This window comes from Dryobates pubescens, chromosome Z (assembly GCF_014839835.1).
Source record: "Dryobates pubescens isolate bDryPub1 chromosome Z, bDryPub1.pri, whole genome shotgun sequence".
Classification (NCBI taxonomy): Eukaryota; Metazoa; Chordata; class Aves; order Piciformes; family Picidae; genus Dryobates; species Dryobates pubescens.
Window position 1 is genome coordinate 85,580,145 of NC_071657.1, and position 22,303 is coordinate 85,602,447.

At 40.6% G+C, this 22,303-nt stretch overlaps 1 protein-coding gene across 1 annotated transcript in view; it reads right to left on the reverse strand.

Moving 5' to 3' along the window:
- The window catches only part of UBAP2 (ubiquitin associated protein 2), a 135,238-nt gene that overhangs the window by 68,432 nt on the left and 44,503 nt on the right, over nucleotides 1-22,303 (reverse strand). The window contains exons 5-9 of the mRNA XM_054178655.1: nucleotides 21,435-21,588; nucleotides 19,773-19,850; nucleotides 9,352-9,406; nucleotides 8,112-8,215; nucleotides 1,401-1,453 (exon numbers count right to left, since the gene is read on the reverse strand). Of these exons, the coding sequence (XP_054034630.1) occupies nucleotides 1,401-1,453; nucleotides 8,112-8,215; nucleotides 9,352-9,406; nucleotides 19,773-19,850; nucleotides 21,435-21,588 (444 nt within the window). The remainder of the gene's footprint in view (nucleotides 1-1,400; nucleotides 1,454-8,111; nucleotides 8,216-9,351; nucleotides 9,407-19,772; nucleotides 19,851-21,434; nucleotides 21,589-22,303) is intronic.

The window sequence follows — 22,303 nt, forward strand, 5'->3', positions numbered from 1 at the left end:
CTTCTGATGCCAGTTACTGAAATTTAACTGACCTAGGAAACCTAGAAATTTCAAGATTTTCCTTCACTTTTCTCAACAGACACAGCCCTTTCATTAGGTAAGAAGAAAGTATTTTTATCTGTTAGAAGAAACATTCACACATTTCTAGGGATAACACTGGTGTGCTACCCAAGAAGAGGAGAAAAACTGGATGACCTCCCAGATAATACCTTACTCTTCTAAAAATAAACTGAAAACAATGGATATTTCTAGAAAATATTAAAAACTTCTTAGAAGTTAGTTTTGTTTTCCATGGTTCTTGTTTGTTTTGTTTTCTTAACTGCAAAGCTTTAATACAGTGACTGAAAACTTAAAATCACAAATGCAATTGTCATGTGATCATGTCAAATACTTTGTAAATAAGACATCTCTTGCCTGAGACAGCATGAGAACAAAACTAAATAGCATCAAATAGCACCGACCAGGTTGGAAAAGACCTTTGAGATCATCAATTCCAACCCATCATCCAACACTATCTAATCAACTGAACCACGGCACCAAGTGCCTCATCCAGTCTCTTCCTAAAGACCTCCAGTGATGGTGACTCCACCACCTCCCTGGGCAACCCATTCCAATGGCCAATCACTCTTTCTATGAAGAACTTCTTCCTAACATCCAGCCTAAATGTCCCCTGGTGCAGCTTGAGACTGTGTCCTCTTGTTCTGGTGCTAGTTGCCTGGGAGAAGAGACCAACCCCCACCTGGCTACAACCTCCCTTCACGTAGCTGTAAACAGCAAGAAGGTCTCCCCTGAGCCTCCTCTTCTCCAGGCTAAGCAACTCCAGCTCCCTCAGCCTCTCCTCACAGGGCTGTGCTCCAAACCCCTCCCCAGCTTTGTTGCCCTTCTCTGGACACATTCCAGCAACTCAACATTTTTCCTAAACTCAACATGCAATTAACTGCTAACTTCAGCATACTACAAGCTCCCTGTTTTAATGATTATGAAGTAGAACCACCATGCAGATTTCAAAATAAATATGAAATGAGGAGTCCAAAGTACATTGTAAGCTTCAGCACTTGATTATGTAAGTTTTGTGATAATATGGCTTTAAATCCCTACACAGCAGGGGGAAATACGCTTTTAATATCCTTCACCATTGAACAGTGGAGAACTAAAATTCACTAATATTTAGCTTGGGATACACCTCAAAATTCTATCATCTATATATTGTCCACTCAAAGTAAATTAATATTTCTTGATTCAACTTCACTTTAAAAATAAGCTTATGTAAATATATATAAACACGCATTACAGCAAGAAACACCATACAAATTATTGCATGCAAACAGCTAAGTTTTTGAAGACAACACAGAAACTCTGAAAAAGGTAAATAATCAGTCTATCCAACAAGGTACACTTACATCTTCGTTCCAATCCTCCGCTGTCCATTCCTCTACTGAATTTTTCCATGCACCTGTTGTAATTTGGGAAAGGAAAGAAAACAGTTACAGGCTAAAAGCACAAGGTTGTGCATTAACCCCTCTGCTTTACAAGCAATCTTATTTTCATTACTAGTGGAACACAAAACAAGGACATGGTCATTTGGAACATGGGAAGCACTAGAGAATTGGTCTACAGATGTAAAAGTTTCTCTCCCTGCCCCCTATTTAATTTCTGATTTCAGGGATTTCTTATCCCCTGTGGTACCAGACAATCTGCACAAATGTGTATCTGCAATCAGTGATTAATCCCAGACACTGGAAGAAGCTCCTCTTATGTCCCTGCGGCAGGTGTAACTGCCTTGTAAACACAAGTCCTAACAGTTTTCCAGACCAAGGGCCGAGGCTTGCTGGGAGCTGACAAAGATCCCATTAACTGGTACCTCTGAGCCCAGAAGTTCCAGCGTTGCTTTGGTGTGCATCGAGGACTCAGCCCTCCAACTAATTAAGAACTTGGCCACAGTGCACCCTATATATGGAGTCCTGCTATGGAGAGGGGATTCTCCACACAGCAAGCAGCCTCTCCTGTTAGAGTGGGACATTGTCTGAGGAGTCCTCACCTGACAGTTCAGCTAAGTGTATGTATTTTAGGATACCCACAGGGAGATTTTCCCGAGTGAGCGCACTTTTTGGTTTATCTCTCTCTAGATTGCTTAACTGGTTGTGCAGCAGGAAATTCCCAACTGACATCTTAGCCTGTAATTTTATTGTGTCAGAAGGACTGCAGAGTAATTGCAATCAATCCACAGTTTTCAGCTGGTTGTTGCTGTTTATTTTGTGGATACCTCCACTATAGTCCCCAACAACAGCAAGAGGTTACTTGATCCTCCCATTGATTCTCACAGTTTCATGCCTGAACAAGACACAACCAAAACACATAATCAAACATCCATAATCCTACTTTAAACATATTCAAATTCCAGAACCAAGCTATGCCTCTGGAGGCTCATTTCTAACCTCTTTCAGGGCAGAAGAACCAAAATACCTTCCCCTGACAGAGCAATTTTAATATATGTACAATTCACGAATGGCAGCAGAAGAGTCAGGAAGATTCCACTGTAGCTGCAAAACACTTCTTCCTGTATTGTTGTAGCAGGGTTTACCTGGTGAACATCAGAGCACAGTTTGCACTCCACAGCGTGCAACAATGGGAAAACTACAGGAAACATAGAATACATAGAATACATAGAATAAACCAGGTTGGAAGAGACCTTCAAGATCATCGCGTCCAACCCATCAACCAATCCAACACCGCCCAAACAACTAACCCACGGCAAAAAAAAACCATCCAATAGGTGTGAAAACCTGATCCTTTCTACAGGGAACAGCAAGCACAGACATGCAACAGCAATAAATGGGCTGAAGGCCTTGCACACCAGCATAAAATACAGGGAAGGTCATCCCAACAACAACCATAGCATTCACTTAAAACTACACAACCATCAGAAAAGATAACACCAGACAAAGTTCCTGATAGCATCAATTTTGATCAAGTACAAAAGCAGGAGAGATATTAATCATCTCCTTTTACTAAATGAAAAACCCTTTGAGACACATTCATCCAGAAATAAACCCCCTGAAGACAGCACCAAATCCAGTTCATACTAGCGCTATCACTACAACAGCACCATCATAAAGCAGCATCTTGGTCAAAGGATGTACTAACCCAGTGTGACAAACAGGCCCACCATGAAAACATACTCACAGTAGGGAGAAGAGATGAAGTTTATACCTCGAAATCCAAAATTATCTGGCAGATCCTGAGCAAAGTAACATCTGCTCTGTCAAGCAACACAGAATTGCTCACATTTTACCAAACAGCCCCTAACCAGATGTTTTCCACATGCTGCAAAACGTCTTAACAGTCATACCCAAGCACAGCAAAAATACTACAATGCCTCAATTTTCTAGATTAATCCACACATCTCCACACAGATTTTGGAAATAAGGAAAAAATGAATGAGCAGCAGGTTTTAGAGAAACAGCTAATTTTCTTTCCCTTCCCCCAACCAGAACAGGATCCCTTCCTCTCATGTTTCTTCTTTAAAGAAACCCTTTTTTCCCTCCCCCCCATTTTATCTCTCAATCATGGAAAGGCCTGTCACTGTAGAAGACAAATCTTGTGCTGGTACCAGAACTCTAACAACAGTTCTAAATCAAACACAAAAATAGCTTAGACAAATCAAGATCAACTCTTGAGTGTACACCACCACCTCTGGGGAAATTGAACCTGTTCAGAGTAACATCTGGGATATTTTCCTGACATTCAGTTTAAACCTTCATCTGTTGCTCCTATTTAGGAGCACAGTACAATGCATTCACTCTTTTTAAATACAAATGACAGCCCTTCACCCTTCTCTTAGTTTACCAAAGCTGTTTATTTTGCTTATTATTGTTTCTTATTAAGATTTTACCTTTCCAACATCAGTTATTATACTGCTTTTAAATGCATTAAACCTATTTTTTTAATGCCTTCCTCCTACTAACAGGATGCTGTGTCAGATCTTGCCTCAAGTGTATCACCTTGGCTGCAGTGCAACTCCATACATGCTCTCCCCAAGCTTTCCCCCATGCCATGCAAAGCATCACAGTTTAGGAGTTCTGTTTTCCACCAAAATTATGCTTTGTGTTTTCAGGGATTCTTGAAATAGTAAATTCAACCAATCTGTGACTCTTTCCTGTTTCCCTGTGTAACAAGTTCAGTTTTAGAAAGAAATAAAGCAATTTTAAAGTACACTATGTTTTTAGCAAGTCTTCAGCTATTTTCCCCTTATTTCTCATTCCCTGTAATGCTGCTTGGTTTTTGTTTGGTTGGGAATTTTGGTGCTTGTTTTTGCATGGCTTTGTTATTGTTTAGTTTGTTTGTATTTAAGTAATCAGTTGTAGATGTTAGCCCCTAAGCAATTCTATTTTGGTCTATCTCAAAATTATATAGTAATACTTTCCTTCTGGATTATATTCACATTCTAGAATGACCTAAGTGTTTTCTTAAAATGTCCCTTCTGACTTCCACAACAAAGGAAGTTTTCCTGTGAAATGCAAGATATTCTATCAAAGTCAGAATATCAGTAACTTACCAGATTACAGTATCATTTTTGTAACCTAGTTTGAAAAGTGACCATCTCCAACACAAATTCATTTTTAGAAATTGCTGTGATTTTTACTCAGGATCTCCTATTGCCTTGTACATTACAAAAAAAAAAAAGGTAAGAGACTGAACATTCAGGATGCCCCTCCAGAGAATACTAATTACATCGTTAAAATTTATTCCCTTTTGGATAAGGATTGGTCATTTTGGTTTTTTCTACCTGACCATTCCCTTTGCCTTTCAGCTGCACATTACCTCTATAAAAATTATGATGCAGCAAAACCAATACTGAATTATTTGGAATACAATTATACTTAGGCATTAGAAACCATTAACGACTTGATCTTTAACCTCTTTGTATTTCAATCAACAACAATAAATTTTACCTCTACAGAACCAGCTAACTTCTCTATAGAACTACTTGATGATGCATCTAGAAGCACCTTTCATTTAGGCTACTGCAATTCCTCTGGCATCCTCAATAGTTCAGGAAAAGAGGTTCCACAGCATTTGGAGAGCATTATAGGGACAATTACATTTTGGAAACAGTGTATTTCTTTCAATTTAAAATGCTACTGTTGATCATCTTCCCTCATGACCTTAAAGAGGAAACATTTAGTCAATACTCAAAACTCGTCAGAGTTTATACAGAAAACGTTTTGGTAATTAATTAAGTTTCATTTGTCCAGACAGTTGCCCAGTTACCAGTTTTTAATGTAGCTGCAGATGAAAGACACTGAGATTTTCCAAGTAGCTAGTGAGATAATTTTGTGCCCCCTTTTTTTCTTTAAATTCCATTCAAAAAGGCAGAAAAGTGGGACTGGGTAATAAGGAATAAAGGCAGGGATTTCCATCCTGTCCTTCCCCTGTGCATACTCTTATCTGACAGCCTTCATTGTTTTATGGACTTCCATACATATACACTACCCTCAATCGTATCTTTTGTAACTCCATATTGGAAACTTACTTATTACTGGGACAATTTGTAACGTAACAGCATTGTAAATTAAGGAAAAAAAAAAAAACACCAAACAACAAATTAACACCAGTTAAAAACTAGTACTTGTGATTAACAAACCCAATCACCAGCTCCACTGCACACAACCAGCTTACATAAGCTTGTCAGCTACTCTTACCACCTGCTGATGCTTCCATCTTCATTCCCAGCACTCCCTCTTCTGTTTTAAAACTACTAATCCAGCTGCAGGCTCCTCTAAGAACCCTCAAGACACTTTCCATAACAAGGCCAAAAATGCTTGCCCCTTGGACAAAACTAACATCATTCTGTTTTGAAGTACACTCTCTTTAAAGAGACCTCTTTGACTTAAGAGACTTAGTACAGTTTACCTAAATAACAAACACTGCATAATAAAACACTCTTTCTATAGTCATGTATATAGATGTTTTTGTTTTGTCACTTATGGTGCCTTTTTCATCTGCACTTGACATACATTAAGATTAGCAGCAATATGGTACTTAGCACCAAAAAAAGAACATTCATCCTTAACTAATTAACTTTAAATTTACATCAACCAAATTATTTTGCACAAGCTCTCCACACTGACAGACACTCATTCATACCTCTAGGAACCATTATTTTAAAGCGGCCAAGAAAAATTCCCAAACACCTTCTCACGCCACCTTCTCCATATCACGCTCCCCAACTTTAGGTACATGCCTTAAGCAGCATTACTGAAGTGTAGTGCAGTTCTTAGCAACACGTGCTCAGCCTAATAGCAGAAACATACTTGGCAACTGGAAGTTCCACGCATCAACTAGTACACTCTGAGTTTCTGCCACTCTGTTGGCTCAGCAGCAACCCTCTTATGTCAACACAATTGCACACTTAATGATCTGTTTACCCACAACAAGCTATTCTTGCTCCTAGCTGAAGGCTAAAGAGAAGCCTACAACAAAGAACAGGACTTGCCATTAAGGGAAGCACATCAAGACTACCTGGAGTTAGGAGGGAGAGTCACAAAACATTCAAACTGGGAAGTGAGTTAAAGTAATTTGTAAGCCACGGCCTTCCAGTTACAGGCATTAGTAACTAACCAACCACCAAATTTTCTACCCCCAACAGAGTCTCTTCAGGCCTTTCTTGTATGCATTCTTATTTCTTCTGCAATACCAGTGACAACATACTCTGTTCTCTGATACTCTATAGCAAACAGCAGCATCAGGGCTCCCAGGGGAATTTCAAGTCATTAGGTGTCCTTCTAAACTCATTACCTGATAAACTTATTTGAAAAACTAACATGAGTGAAAGGTGCCTTTCTGTTCATGCTATAGCACTAAGTCATGTCAAAAGTAATTCGTTGGGAAGATGGCATATTTGACAAAAGAAATTCCTTTCAATAAACATTAATATATTAAGGGCCACTAACCCACACTGGACTGGAGGACACCAGGAGTGACAACACCTCTGCTAACAAGCTCCACTCAGCGCTCAGCCTGCTATTGTCTTCTCTGGTTAAGACAAAATGGCTTGCCTTAAGTTTAGAAAGCTGCATCTAAAGTGGCTCTCGGCACAGCTCAATAGGCACATCCTGCCCTCCAGTACTAGTCTTTTCCTTCCACACTTGGCACAGGGGTTGATGAATAATCATCTGAGCAGGCTTCAGCAATGAAGAGATCAGAAGAATACACCTTTGCTAGATTTTTTTTTAAAAGTCTCCTAGCAATCAGTGGTTTGCAAGTACACACATGAATTTCTCTGTCCTAACACAGGATTTCTTTTGTCTTCATGTCCTGTCACAGAAAATGAGAAGCACCAAGGTATCCATTTTTCCCAGTCACAGGCAAGCAGGTCCCATTATTAATTTCTGAATCACCACAAGACCACTGTTAAGCAGTTCCTTTCCAAACTACGTTGCCTCCTGCCTTTATCCATGAGTGTGCAATTCATACTCTGAACCATACAAAAACACACAGGTTCTTCTACCTTCAGGCAGGCTGTTCTTGCTTCCATTCAAATGCCTAGTCTTGCTTTAGTTAGTAGTATTTCTCTTCAAAGGTAGCAGATCTTCAAACTCTTCTCCATCCCAGAGACTTGCATTCTTACATTTCTGTGCTGTACCGGTGGGGCTTTCAATGCCATCCCAGAGTCACTGAGTGGATTCATACTTGCAAATAGTTTCTCTTCTTCTACTTAGATGTTCATACCCTATTGCCCATGCCCAGGGACCAATCCTTTTTACTACGACTTACACTCCTTAACTACATAAAGTGAGCTCTTACGCAGTATTTAAGATAGCTAAAGAGTTCTTCATATACAAGGTTTCCCCAGTAACTCTTTAAACTTCTGTCTCTCAAGGCATTGCTAGTACTGAAAAAAGAAAATTGCAAGTTCCCTTCATTCTAATGGAGATAACCAACTCAGGCTACCCGAGGTACTCTGCAAACTAGCAGCAGTTAAACTATAAAAATGAACTTGCATCTGCATTGTGTGAGATGTATTCAAATTTTCAGAAGTTAACTGAACACTAACAGACAATTTGCTATAGGTCTTCATTCCAATCCTTCCACTTCTTGAAGCATCTTACCAGTTCCATCATCTGCATCATTCTTACAAGTCTCCCAAATCTCTGACTTTGTTCCAGAGCCATCAGTAGCAGAAGACCCCGTATAGTCTGCAGGGTTAAATGTCCTAGAGTTTTAAAAGTTAAGAAATGGAAGAGAACATGGGTCATTTAATAAACACAAGAGTCATCACTTTTAGCTGAAGTTGTATCAGATTTCACATCTCTAGTTCCACAAAATTTATCTTGATAGTTTTGGTTTCAAATAAAAGTTTTCCTCTATGAGCACAGATCAAAAGGAAGTAAAGAGAAAGGACGACGACAAAAAAGTGAGGCGACTGGAAAAAAAACGAAAATTACTTCAGAGAAACTGAACCAAACAATTCCTGAAATAGCAGTTAACAGCATACCTAGCCCTCCCAGTCTTATAAAGCTTAGTTTATATGTACAAGAGTAAGTCTCTCTCAGCTGACAGTTTCTCAGCCTGACTGGCAGGAAACCAGTATCATGCCCTTTCAGATCATCAGACCAGCGCAGGACAGGAATTGGATCATCAGTAGATTTCAGAATGCAACTCTGACATCAATGCCAAAGCACAGAATGCAGCTAAAAGGTAAAAAAGAATTCTTGAAAGAAAAACCACCTCTTTTCAGTTTATCAAGTATGAACAAGAAAGATTATCAGAGAAGTAAAATAAGCTTTCCATTCACTATGGCATCACTGATACAGCATGAAACATCATTAATGGCAAACACTGAGTGAAAGTAGTGTAGGCCATACTTCTAAAAAGCTAGTTACTCCACAAAACCTGAGAATAAACTTCAGAACTGCTGAGTAACTTCTTATGATTCTATTTTAGTGCCCATGTATGTTCAAGCAGCTAAAATACAGAAGCTTGAAAACAGGAGAAAATTCATAACTGCAAGGCTTCTTAGTTTTATATAGAGCTTACAAGTTTTTAATCAACTTAAGACTATACACACCACAGAACTTTCAGCTTCTAAGGCACTTTGTGGGTGCTACTAATAAATATAAATTGATTCTCCAAGTTTGATATATATTGAGTGAACACATATTAGGTTTGTACAGGTTTAAGACAAAAAAAATCCTTTAATCTAAGACTTGTGATTTGTATCCATATTGGTTTATCAAACATTGAGCAATATGAACATATATGGTGGCAACAGGGTCAATTAATATTGTCAATTGTCAATTGCCACTGAGTCTAATCCTTGCCAAAATCTGTGCTCTCCATGTTTCTTACCCCATGCCTTGGGCTGAAAACCTCCCCGCTCCTCTCCCTCTGCCACGTCCATATCCTAGGAGAGAAAACACCATTTAACAGCAACAGCAGAGATGCCAGTCACGACTCTGTCATATTGGGACACACTAGTTGAAGAAGAAAACTACCACAGCTGAAGCTAAATATCATTTGCCTCCCAGATTCTGTCACAAGATAATTTGTCTCTCTAACAAGCAAGCCACAATTCATCTAAGACTATGCATCTCAGTAGTACTCACAATTTTTGTTATCTTTTTTGCATCTACTGAAGTAGCTCCAAATATCGAGAGAACTTACCTAAATACCCTTTCCATACGAGACTGCTATGCCAAATTATTAGATATTGTTTGAAATTTTGTCTCCACTTTCTCCTCACTCTTGCCTACACCCTAGAACCCCTGCCTGCATACCCTAATCTCACAAGCCAATTCCCTGTCACTCTTTGTCTGTGAAAAAGTTTAAACACTCCATTTGTTTCCTTCTCTGAGTCAGCTTGTTATCACTCAGAAGAATACCCATTTCTATTTTAACAAAATCAAGTATTTGTTGCCTCCACTTTTGGATACCAGCCTCAGCTTACAAGCTTCTTGATACAGTGAACAGTTATTTTTGCATGTTCCATAGGGGCAAAAAGGGATTAAAATTTTCATATTACTTAACTATCCATAAAGCACATACCCAGATAAACTGTTAGAAACTACTTGTAACAAGCAGCATAAACCCCACCCCCACCATGAGTATCATTTATATCATAAGAACAGGAGGAGGTCAAGAGCTGCAAACTTAGAATAGGGTTATGTTTATTTTAACAACAAAAGCATGTAGCAATTACAAGTCACTAAGCAACTACAAGTTTATAAGAGCACAAGAGCTGTCATACTAAATCACCAATACACTGTCCAAACGTCAGAATTACTTGTGATACACTATTTGAATTTCAATCAAAATCACCCTTTCTCTTCAGGGGACCACCTGAATAAGAGCAGTAGCTCCAGGACACAGTAAAACCAGTGTACAGAATCCCTTTTTAAAATCACTTTCCATCCCCTCTCCACACCACTTGCTCTCCTCCTTGTCCTAAAGACATTTCTGAACATTTAAAACCAGTCCACTACCAACATTTGTTAAAGACTCCTTACAAGTACCCACATTTTGATGAAAAAGTTTACCCATATCCTATACAAGATGACAACCACTAGCTACAATGGGGTCATAGACACCTGAGGAGGAGTAATTCCCATCCAGTGACATACAGTATTTTGGTGAGACAAAAAAAAAAAAGAGAATTGAAGTCTGACACTAGATCAGACCTGTTATTTTTAAGTTTTCCCCCTTTGCTCTTTTTTCACAATTGGTTGGAGATAAAACAGACCAAGCTTAGGAAAGAACAGCTGCATCCCAGCAATCACCATCCCTCTTCCAAGTTCACACTAAGCTTGTGTCCGAAGCTGTGCTGTTTCTTCTGCCATAAACAATGTTCCAGACCCTGCTGCACCAACCGATTTTAACTTGGCCTCTAAACCTCTTTGCTAGGTCTACCTATTCTAATCCCCAATCTGGCAAGCAGATGCCTGACAAAACAAGCTCTCAGATGTAGGGAAATCACTGTGCTCTGGATAATCTTTCTGCCCAGTACAGAACCAGCTACAAAGTTAGTTTGCAGACATTGCAAGGGCCACCTATAAATAAATTTACTTTCTACAAGACCACTTGAAAGCTGTAAATCACAGAAATGGTTAAGTATTTCTGAGTGAGGCGGCCATTAGCTACAGAGAGATCAGCTGAAATAGCTGGGATGAATGCACAAATAGATTTTAGAAGACAAATTAAGTTTACCCAGCCTCTCAAGTGCAAAACCCTCCAAGAACAACCCTAGCAGACTGAACAGAAGATGAAGTATCAGCAAGTGAGGCATATGTAAGATGCCATATACCAGTACAGGGACAATGAACTACTGGATAAAACCAGCAAATAGAATCACTAACAATCACAGAAACATTCAGGTTGGAAAAGACTTCAGGATCACCAAATGTAACCCAGAACCCTGCTCTGCAAGGTTCACCCATAAACCGTATCTCCCAAGCACTACATCCAAACCACCTTTAAATACATCCAGGGTTGTGGACTCCACCACCTCCCTGGGCAGCACATTCCAGTGACTGACCACTTTTTCAGTAACAATAAATATTTTGTACTGTCCAGTCCAAACCTCCCCTGTTGCAGCTTCAGGCTGTTCCCTCTTGTTCTATTGTGAGAAGAGACCAACATCAACATTTCTCCACAATGTACTTTCAGGCAGCTGTGGAGAGCTGCGAGGTCTTCCCTCAGCCTCCATCAGTCACTCTTCATCAGATTTATTCTCCAGGCCCGTCCCCAGCTTCCCCACCCTCCCCTTCACTGGCTCCAGCACCTCCATCACTCTCCTGTATTGAGGTGCCCAAAACTGAACACAAAACTTAAGGCATGGCCTCACCAGAGCGGAGTACCAGGGGACAATCAGAATACACTAAATTGTGTTATTCCTGAAATTCCAGCCACAGTCTTCGACTACTATCCAGTAAGGATGTTTCAAAACAGGATTGACACAGGGGTATCAATCAATACCTAACAGCCACAGTATCACAGTATCACTATGGTTGGAAGAGACCCCAAGGATCATCAAGTCCAACCTGTCTCGATAGACCTCACGACTAGACCATGGCACCAAGTGCCACATCCAATCTCCTCTTGAATACCTCCAGGGACGGTGACTCCACCACCTCCCCGGGCAGCACATTCCAATGACGAACGACTCGCTCAGTGAAGAACCTTCTCCCCACCTCAAGTCTAAATCTCCCCTGGCACAACTTGAGACTGTGTCCCCTTGTTCTGGTGCTGGTTGCCTGGGAGAAGAGACCAACCCCCTCCTGTCTACAATTACCTTTCAGGTAGTTGTAGGGGGCAATGAGGTCACCCCTGAGCCTTCTCTTCTCCAGGCTAAACAATCCCAGCTCCCTCAGCCTCTCCTCATAGGGCTTGTGCTCAAGGCCTCTCCCCAGCCTTGTTGCCCTTCTCTGGACACGCTCAAGTGTCTCAATGTCCTTCTTAAACTGAGGGGCCCAATATATATTACACCAGACATTGTCTTTAACGACGCCATATGCAAAGGGATAGCCCCTCCAGTTCACATAACCAAAGATACTCTCGACATACTTTACACACGCTTACAGAAATGGATATTCATTCCATTTCAGGGAAATTATTTACATATGCATGGGAATCATGGTAATAGATAAAGACCTTTTACTACTTGGTCTTTGCTGCCACTTCCAAATATTCACTCTGGTACCATCCATGCATGGAAAGACTCATTCGTCAGCATTTCTTGCCCCAAAACAAATGCACACAACGTGGGAGCACAAGAAAAGTCATAGTCGTCTGGAGACTAGCCATTAGCTTAGTAACCTTCTGTGGGAAGTGTTTTGCTGTGCTTGCAGATCTAAATCCTTCCACTGTCACACAGGTGCCATATTTTAAAAGTCAGATTTTCACACTGACAGGTTTAAAATTAGATGATGACACTTTAAGGCTAAGGAAGAGGCCCAAGAGCAGCTGAAAGGAAAAGCAGACTGGGAAGGCAGACAATGCCCTAGATTTGTGCTTCTATCTGACCACACAAGAACTGAACAGCCCTGGTCTCTGCTCTGGATTAAGAGATAAGGAGGCTAAGTGTAGACAGTCTGTATTCTAGGTATTTCATATTACCAAAGCAAACACTGTGGTTATATTTAATGATTCAGATTACTTTGGTCTTATTAGCAATCACAAAGCTGGAAGTATTGGATCAATTTAATGTACTGCATGTACTCCAGGAATCATTTTTAGAAGCAGGTGCCAAAAATTTTCAACTTGAAAATAATATTTAGAAGGGAAAAACAAACAAACAAACAAAAAAAACCCCAACACACACCACACAAGCACTCAACTGAACAACAAAATTTATGACAAACAGCTTCTTACCCAATGCAGAATCGACTACAGTAAAACTTAGCAGACTTCAGATGTGACCTCCAGAAGGTTTGCTCAACATTTGTTTCAGAAAAACACCACCCTTACTCATTCTGGCAAAAGAAATCCATAATAACTCCTGTGCCAATTAGGCTAAGCTTTTGAATCAGGAAAATGTTTAGATATGTGACTCGGGTTACAGAAGCTCTTTTTTTTTTTCCCCAGGGACAGCATATTTCTTAACAAAACACACACACACACAAAAAACAACAATAACACAAACAAACAAAAATGCAAAGGAAGTTAAGACAGATCAAGGAATACATGTTGGACTACAGCCAGATTTACCCCAAAAAAAGTGTGATACTTTGCTGTCTTACAGAGTTGGGGGGGGGGAAAGAGGGGGGGGAAAAGGGGGGGGGAAGGGGGGGGGGAAGAGGGGGGGGAAGGGGGGGGGGGGAAGGGGGGGGGGAAGGGGGGGGGGGAAGGGGGGGGAAGGGGGGGGAAGGGGGGGGGAAGGGGGGGGAAAGGGGGGGGGGAAGGGGGGGGGGGAAGGGGAGGGGGAAGGGGAGGGGGAAGGGGAGGGGAAGGGGAGGGGGAAGGGGAGGGGGAAGGGGAGGGGGAAGGGGAGGGGGAAGGGGAGGGGGAAGGGGAGGGGGAAGGGGAGGGGGAAGGGGAGGGGGAAGGGGAGGGGGAAGGGGAGGGGGGAAGAGGAGGGGGAAAGGGGAGGGGGGAAGGGGAGGGGGGGAAAGGGGAGGGGAGGAAGGGAAGGGGGGAAAGGGGAGGGGAAAGGGGAGGGGGAAGGGGAGGGGGAAGGGGAGGGGGAAGGGAGGGGAAAGGGGGGAAAAGGGGGGAAAAAGGGGGGGAAAAAGGGGGAAAAAGGGGGAAAAAGGGGGAAAAAGGGGGAAAAAGGGGGGAAAAGGGGGGAAAAGGGGGGAAAAGGGGGAAAAAAGGGGGAAAAAGGGGGAAAAAGGGAAAAAAGGGGGAAAAAAGGGGGAAAAAAGGGGAAAAAGGGGGAAAAAGGGGGAAAAAAGGGGGAAAAAGGGGGAAAAAGGGGGAAAAAAGGGGGAAAAAAGGGGGAAAAAATGGGAAAGAAAGGGGGAAAAAAGGGGAAAAAAAGGGGAAAAAAAGGGGGAAAAAAGGGGAAAAAAGGGGAAAAAAGGGAAAAAAAGGGAAAAAAAGGGAAAAAAAGGGGAAAAAAGGGAAAAAAAGGGAAAAAAAGGGAAAAAAAGGGAAAAAAAGGGAAAAAAAGGGAAAAAAGGGAAAAAAGGGAATAAAAAGGGGGAAAAAAAAAGGGGAAAAAAAGGGGAAAAAAGGGGAAAAAAAAGGGAAAAAAAGGGAAAAAAGGGAGAGGAAAAGAAAAAAAGGGGAAAAAAGGGGGAAAAAAAGGGGGAAAAAAGGGGAAAAGGAAAAGGGGAAAAAGGGGGAAAAAAGGGGAAAAAAAAGGGGACAGAGAGGGGAAAAAAGGGGGAAAAAAAATGGGAAAAAAGGGGAAAAAAGGGGGAAAAAAGGGGGAAAGAAAAAGGGGAAAAAAGGGGAAAAAAGGGGAAAAAAAGGAAAGGGGGAAAAAAAGGGGAAAAAAAGGGGAAAAAGGGGAAAAAAGGGGGGGAAAAAAAGGGAAAAAAAGGGGAAAAAAGGGGAAAAAAGGGGAAAAAAAGGGAAAAAGGAAAAAAGGGGAAAAAAGGGGAAAAAAGGGGAAAAAAAGGGGAAAAAAGGGGAAAAAAGGGGAAAAAAGCGGAAAAAAAGGGGAAAAAAAGGGAAAAAGGGAAAAAAGGGGAAAAAAGGGGAAAAAAGGGGAAAAAAGGGGAAAAAAAGGGGAAAAAACGGGAAAAAAAGTGGCACAAAGGGTAAAAAAGGGGTAAAAAGGGGAAAAAAGGGGAAAAAAGGGGAAAAAAGGGGAAAAAAGGGGAAAAAAGGGGAAAAAAGGGGAAAAAAGGGGAAAAAAGGGGAAAAAAGGGGAAAAAAGGGAAAAAAGGGGAAAAAAGGGGAAAAAGGGGAAAAAGGGGGAAAAAGGGGAAAAAAAGGGGAAAAAAGGGGAAAAAAGGGGAAAAAAGGGGAAAAAAAGGGGAAAAAAAGGGGAAAAAAAGGGGAAAAAAAGGGGAAAAAAAGGGGAAAAAAAGGGGAAAAAAAGGGGAAAAAAAGGGGAAAAAAAGGGGAAAAAAAGGGGAAAGAAATATTTAGGGAAGAGTATACGAAACAAAACCACAATAGTGTTTCTCTGGACACTCTCTTGATCTTTGATGATTTGTGCCTCAAACCTCCTCAGCCAAAGATAATTTACATGCATCAAAAGCCTGAGTGGCTTTTCCTTCTCTTGCAGTATTGGTGGGGGCTTTTATTAAGGATAAAATTGTCAATTCTCTCTCTGTGCACATTTTCAGCACTCCAAACACCTTACTGAAAGGAATCCTTCAGGTTAACACTACAGGAAGAATCAATTTCTTAGGTTCATTTTGAACCCATAACCTACAAATTTAATTTAATATTCCCTCATCTGCACGCTTGATTGATCAGTTTATTTCCCCACAAAAAATTCACAGATCTGTCACAGACCAACTCATGCATCTTTTGAAGGCAAAGTCCTACTCTGCTTGTTCTGCACACCCTAAATCCCTCCTTCAAAAGCATTTTCTAGATCTACAACAACCTCTTCAATGTAGGGTAGAGGATAGGGGAAGAACTATCCCTGCACTTAAAACTGAAATGCAAGAACAGTTAAAAAAAAACACAACAAAAAAACCCCAGCATAAAACAACTCCTGTGCATCTACAGTTTGTCAATTTGTATATCACAGCAGCTGATTAAAAGACAAATAAAAAAACACTTCTAGAGCTAACACTCCTAAAGACATAACCACCATCCTTAATTTCTCGAGTGTTCCATTCCAGACAATTGCATACTCTTGCAATACTGACAGAAATACAATCACTTTGAAGCAATTACTATTCATTATCTTTATAGCATTTTTACACATAAATTAATCTTATTCAAGAAATTCAGTCAAGAAAGACATATGTGAAGATTACCTTAAAGCAAACAAACAAAAAATCCTTGACTTCTTTGCAAGCCAAAATTTAGGCCCTCATTTTAGCAAGCAAAAATTAAGTGTGGAGCAACTGCAGCTGGGATGCACCCTGAAGCATATTCTGTGACTCACTTCAGCTTTCTGTTCATCAGTCACTACGATGTCTACTTCAAATCCCTGATCTGCATACCAGAAACAAATGGTGTTTGTACACTGTACACCTACTACCCTGCAAAGTTCCAAGAAATGCCACACAGACATTAACAGAAGATCTAGTGCACAAGGAAGCTATTGCCTACAGCATCAAGACTAAAATACTCTGCATCAGATTGTTATGAACGGGCCGCACAAGAAAATTTCTAAGTTTCTTGTGAGAGTTGTTTTATTAAAAAAGATAGAAGCAAGCAAGCAGCAGGGAAGCAGTGTGCCAGGCTGCAGAGACTGCCCCCCCACAGACACCTCCAATCTCTGCCAAAAAGCAGCTTAGAAATACCATCTTTTCTTTATATAGCTACACCATCTACATATGCAGGCTTATGCTTAATAGAAGGCTGGGATATGATAATGAGTTCTAGCAACTTCTTGGGCTTCCTGAGCATGCATCTTCCTTGTGGTAGGGGTCGCAGATGTGGCAAGGGAGTCTTCCTCCTGTATCCAATGAATAACTCATCATTCTCACACAATTACAGGCACAGCTGTGGAGGCCTTATCTAAGGTAAACATTCTGCGGTCCTGAGAAAGTTGGCATAAGGCTCCTGCTTGAAGTCAAAAGGGTCTGAACATTTACCTTCTGTTCTCAAAACAAACCAACTGTCCATCCTTGGTACCAAGCCTCCCTGAAATTGCATTTTGTAACACACATCACAAACCACTATTGCATTTATAACAAGATTTTTTCTTTCCATAAACAGCACATTATCACCCCAGTGTCAGCCCCATTTCTGCTATTTCCAGTGCATATAATTTCTAAAAATTAGGTTGTTCTGTAGTGAAGCAGTACTATGATGGCCCTGCAGATCTTCCCCTAGAAAGCGCCAGTAAGCCAACTCCAGCCTGAGAAGGTAGGTTAAAATAGAATGTGTTGCTCTGATATTAGCAGACCCCTAATTTTTCACCCAGTGCCTGGATTCCTGCACACACACTCTGCATTAAAAAATTCTTTAAAAAAACAAAAAGTGTTCTGTGGTGATTGTTAGCAATCTATTTACCTTCAGCTGAAATACTTTATCCCAAATTTTACCATTTCACGTAACAGAAAAGAAATACTACTGAATGAAATGGCAGAAAGACTTCTCTGTGGCAATGCCAGCGACGAGCAGTGTGAGCAATCTGGCAGTGCAGGCCTAGAGCCTGACATGGTGGTAGGCCATGCTCAGCATAAGTGCAGAGCCAGATAGCAGTGTAGCAAAAAACAGCGCTGTGCCTGCAGCATGGAACTAAAGCAGGGCACTGGTAGCTATACACACAGAAAGTTATCTTGGGACAACAGGACATGCACCTGCATCAGCAACCTTGCATGTCATCAGTAGTTGGACCAATAATCTATAATAATGTGATGTGTGGTCACTCATAGGGAACCAATGAGGCCATGCCAACAGGGCACCCTGAGTTTATATAAGTTGTAGCAGTTCCCTTGCTAGGCACTTCAGCCTTTCCTATCCCCTCGTCTTCTTTGCTTTACACTACTGTGCTGTACTCACTATGCTCGCACTATAGTCCTACAATACTGGAACAATAAAGGAACAATACTCGATCATATTGGTCAGCTGTATTGACTCCAATCTCCGTCATCTATGCCTCTCCTATCCTTTTTACTAATATCCAGAGATAAGCGGTCATGCATCCCTGAAATTGAGAAGTGAACTACAGCGTGTTATACAACTCCTGTAAATTTCAAGTGCTTGCATTGTAAAATTAAATTATTTCCTGCCACAGAATACACCTGCTTGTAATATAACAGTCCTGAAGTCACTCAATAGGTTTATCACAGACAGTTGAAAACACTTCATAAAGATACTCTGCTCAAAGGAACGTACAGTCTAAAATATTTGGTAGAGAGGTACAGTAATATCACGTATACCAAGCCAGTGAATAGAATTACGTCATTCCTATCTCATCAGACAGGTTAGTTTGGTCTGATGATCAGGTGCTTTGACTTGAGACATATGATATTCATCTAGAAAGCTACAGTGTTGACAACAAACGCAGTGAATTTTTCATAAGGTTCCAAAGTAAGAAACAGACTGTACTTGAAATTAATTTTCACTGAATAATTTTTTTTAAATCTTACCTTTGTATTTATGACTTGAGTATAAGGAATTTTTTTTTAAAACAGAGACTTGGATTCCATCTACTAACAGTGCAAACATACCAAAAATTGTAGCGGTGAACTTCACATCCTTCCCTGTGAAGACACCATTGGGTATTTGCTGATTCACAGGTAGAAACAAGTCATTCTCAAAACTATCTGGAAGTTACATGTCTTTGCATCTTCCAGTTCAAGACGCAGATCTGCAGACAATGAAGCTGGATGTACCAGTTTTTGAATGCCTCATTACCAGATATTCCAAAGCAAAGGGAGTTCTTTAAAGGCAGAATTTCTCGTGGGTCAAACGTTGCTGAAACAAATGAGTTCTGCTATGCACCTTATTCATTTATCTCACACTTACCGACACAATCCACACTGTATCTACATTATGCCTTATTCCTCCTGTTCTAAGGGAAAACAAGCCTCTTTCCACTCAAGCCTCTGAAAATCCAAACCAGCCACACAACTCTTGATTCCACATCAAATCCATTATCAGCGTCTTTCCTATCCCTTCCACAGGATAAGACTGGGACTGCCTAGTACTCTTTTTCCACAGTTACTTCATTTGCTCTTCCATAACAAACTCCTCCTTTTACTAAAGTCTCTAGAGTAGCCTGTACTTTCTTCAGCTACCAAAACCAGAAGGCAAGCCTTACAACTGGATCCACCCCAAAGAAACAGCGTAAGTACATATCAAAATCCCTCTCCAGGTCCTACAGATGGAATCTTGTACTCTCCGGCTGCCAATGTGCATCTTGAGGAACCCAGAGCACTCCTACTCACAGGAGGCTGGCATGAGTCAGTGTGGAAAAGAGCTCTCCGTAGACAGAGGACATCAGCCGGCTACACAGGAAATTGCCATAAAAAGGTAAATTGTGTTAATTCATATAAGCTGTTCAGAGACTGAGACAAGCCATGAGGTAATGGAGGGGAATGCACCTAAATTAAAGGTGGCCAAAGCACTTACGGAATCAAAGGATAACCAACAAATGCTTAAAAAGAAGTGTCAAAACAAACAAATGGGAGAGTTCCATTTCAGGACAGGAAATCAGTGCCAGTCCCACACCAATGTCACCATCTCACCTCTCCCACGGCCACGTTTCCCACGGTCTGAAGGCCTGTCTCCTTGATTGTTGTCCACTCCATTCTCTTCAGCTCTAACTGTGGAGAAAGAACAGCTTAAGAGAAGATTTAGAGATTCATAGATTCATTCATAGAGATTCAACATAGCCACCTGCTTAAACTCAATTTCAAAAGAAATGTCAAGATTTTAAAGTGGGCTGGCCAACACATCTCAGTCACTTCTCTTCTCTGCAAATTATGTTTCCTGGAAAATTAAGAAGCAAAATATCTAATAAGAGAAATGTTCTTTAGCAGACACCTTTTCTGGGAGGGGGTGGGGGTGGGAAAGAGGCAGGGAGAAGGCAGTGAAATGTTTTGCAGCCTACACTACTAAATTAATTATAGCCTCCCCTCTTTAATGAGATGGGAAATACAGCTGACTCCTTGATAATGTGTTTCTTAGACAATGTGCTGGGTGACAACAGTGGAAGAATAAAGGATAACTAAGAACGACTCTTCTCTTGTCAAGCCATACCACATCCCTCTACAACCAGGAAAACCTAAAAGAACTGTCTGTATTTAAATTAGAGGGATAACTACCAGGTGAAGGTGAGACATTAGAAAAGCTCTGCAATTTAATTACTGGAAATTTAGTTTCAGTTTCGCTGTGGAGATTCCTGAGAAAGTACTCTGGAAGATGGCTGGCTTTTGGAAGGAAAGGGGTTTTTTTAAATTAAAATTTCAGTTTACTGAGACAAGCAGCACCTGGCTCTGGCAAAAATTTTCAGCCCTTACTTGTGTAAATTGGATCTAATTTCAATTTGTTCCAAGAATAACTGCAAATTTTATCAATATTTTTTCCTATCTTGACATTAATCTACAATTCACAATATCTTTATTGGCACAGTATTTTAATATATTCCAATAATGAGTAAGAAGAGCTGAATAACATTGTAAATATTTTTTCTGCTTTTCAGTAGAACGCTGAAACATATCATTTTCATTGTGGTGTTTCTCCTCATCAGTGCTGTTTATGGTCCTTACAGGCAATGAATACAGCTTAGATACTGCTGGCAAAAATAAAAAATAAGAGAATAAAAGAGACCTTTATCAAATGGTCATCTAATGTGATTTGCTTTTGTACAATGAATTACTGCACCTCTATTCATTGCAGCAACTCTTCAAGTATTTCAACTCAAAACTCTTGTTGCAGAAACTCACCTCACGTGAGTAATACATGCTAGAGACTAACAATGATCCCAGTCTTTTCATTCCTCTCTTACCAGATGAGAACATCTTCAGGTTCTCCTACTCATAAAAGGAGAGGGAAGCCAAAACTAGATAATGTTTTAATTACAAGAAACAACAGTGTATCAGCTGTGCAGCGACATACTTGCTCTCAAGCAGTCTTAGAGAGTCAGTTTTAAAACTTAAAAAACAGGAATTTGCAGATGACCAACTTATCAAAGAAAGACAAGTAAATATAGTGTCAATGAACAAGCACACACCATTCCAAACCGAAGTCACATAGACAAATCGCACATACCTGTCACACAAAAGTTAGGATCCCTTCAGTGGTGAGCTACAGCTTGGATGGACTTCACTAAGTATTTGCTCTTAACTCAGCCCATTTCAGTACCAAGAAAAGTGTCCGAATCTTTAAAAATGAACCCCTTTACGTACACTCTCGTCCACGGCTGCCTCCTCTTCCCCGTCTGTTGGAACTTCCCCGTCCACGACTCACTTCTCTGTCCCCTCGTTTGTCTCTGCTTTCTTTGTTTTCTGAACCTTCTTTTCCAAAGCTTTTCTTCTTTCCCCCTACAGTCTCCCAAGAAGTCTATTTGGGTAGAACAGAATTAGATAAAAAGTTGTAAAGGAAGAGCCAGCTCTCAATGCATACTTCCATCTCACACCCCTCCAGTGCATGGAAAACAACCCAAGCATTTGGAAAATAGCACAAATGTAATACCTCACGGACTACACTGATACAAATGGAAAGAGAGAGTGGACTTTTGCAAAGAGATGAAAAAGAAATAAGTTTTAGGAGTCCAATTGTCTTATGTGAGAATCCCTAACAATTTTGGCTATAACAGGCTGTTACTAGTTCAAAAAATCCTAAATATTACCACAATGAAGAAAACCTTCAAAACAACCAACAGTTTCCCTGCCAACTACCTCCTAGCACGGGAGTGTGCACGAGCATATCTTTTTCTTCAAGGAAACAAAAAAATGCTTCTAAGCATCACTGAGTAAGAGACTAATAAGTACATGGCCTAACTAGGGGGGAAGGAGGTGAGAACAATAAGCAGGGAAAATTAGGCCCATGACAAGCCAGACCATGCACCCTGAACAGCTACAGCCCATTACACACAGTAAAATACTGGGAAAAAACTGTATCAAAACAAAGGGACCAAAGTCCAAACTTCAGGTTTTAGCTTTAGTATTAAACACCACCCTCAAAATAAAATCAGGGATAGTGTTGGCTCTAGAGGAGTCTATAGGCTCTATCTGTAGAAGCTGAAAATAAAATTACTAACACACTTGCTAAGAAT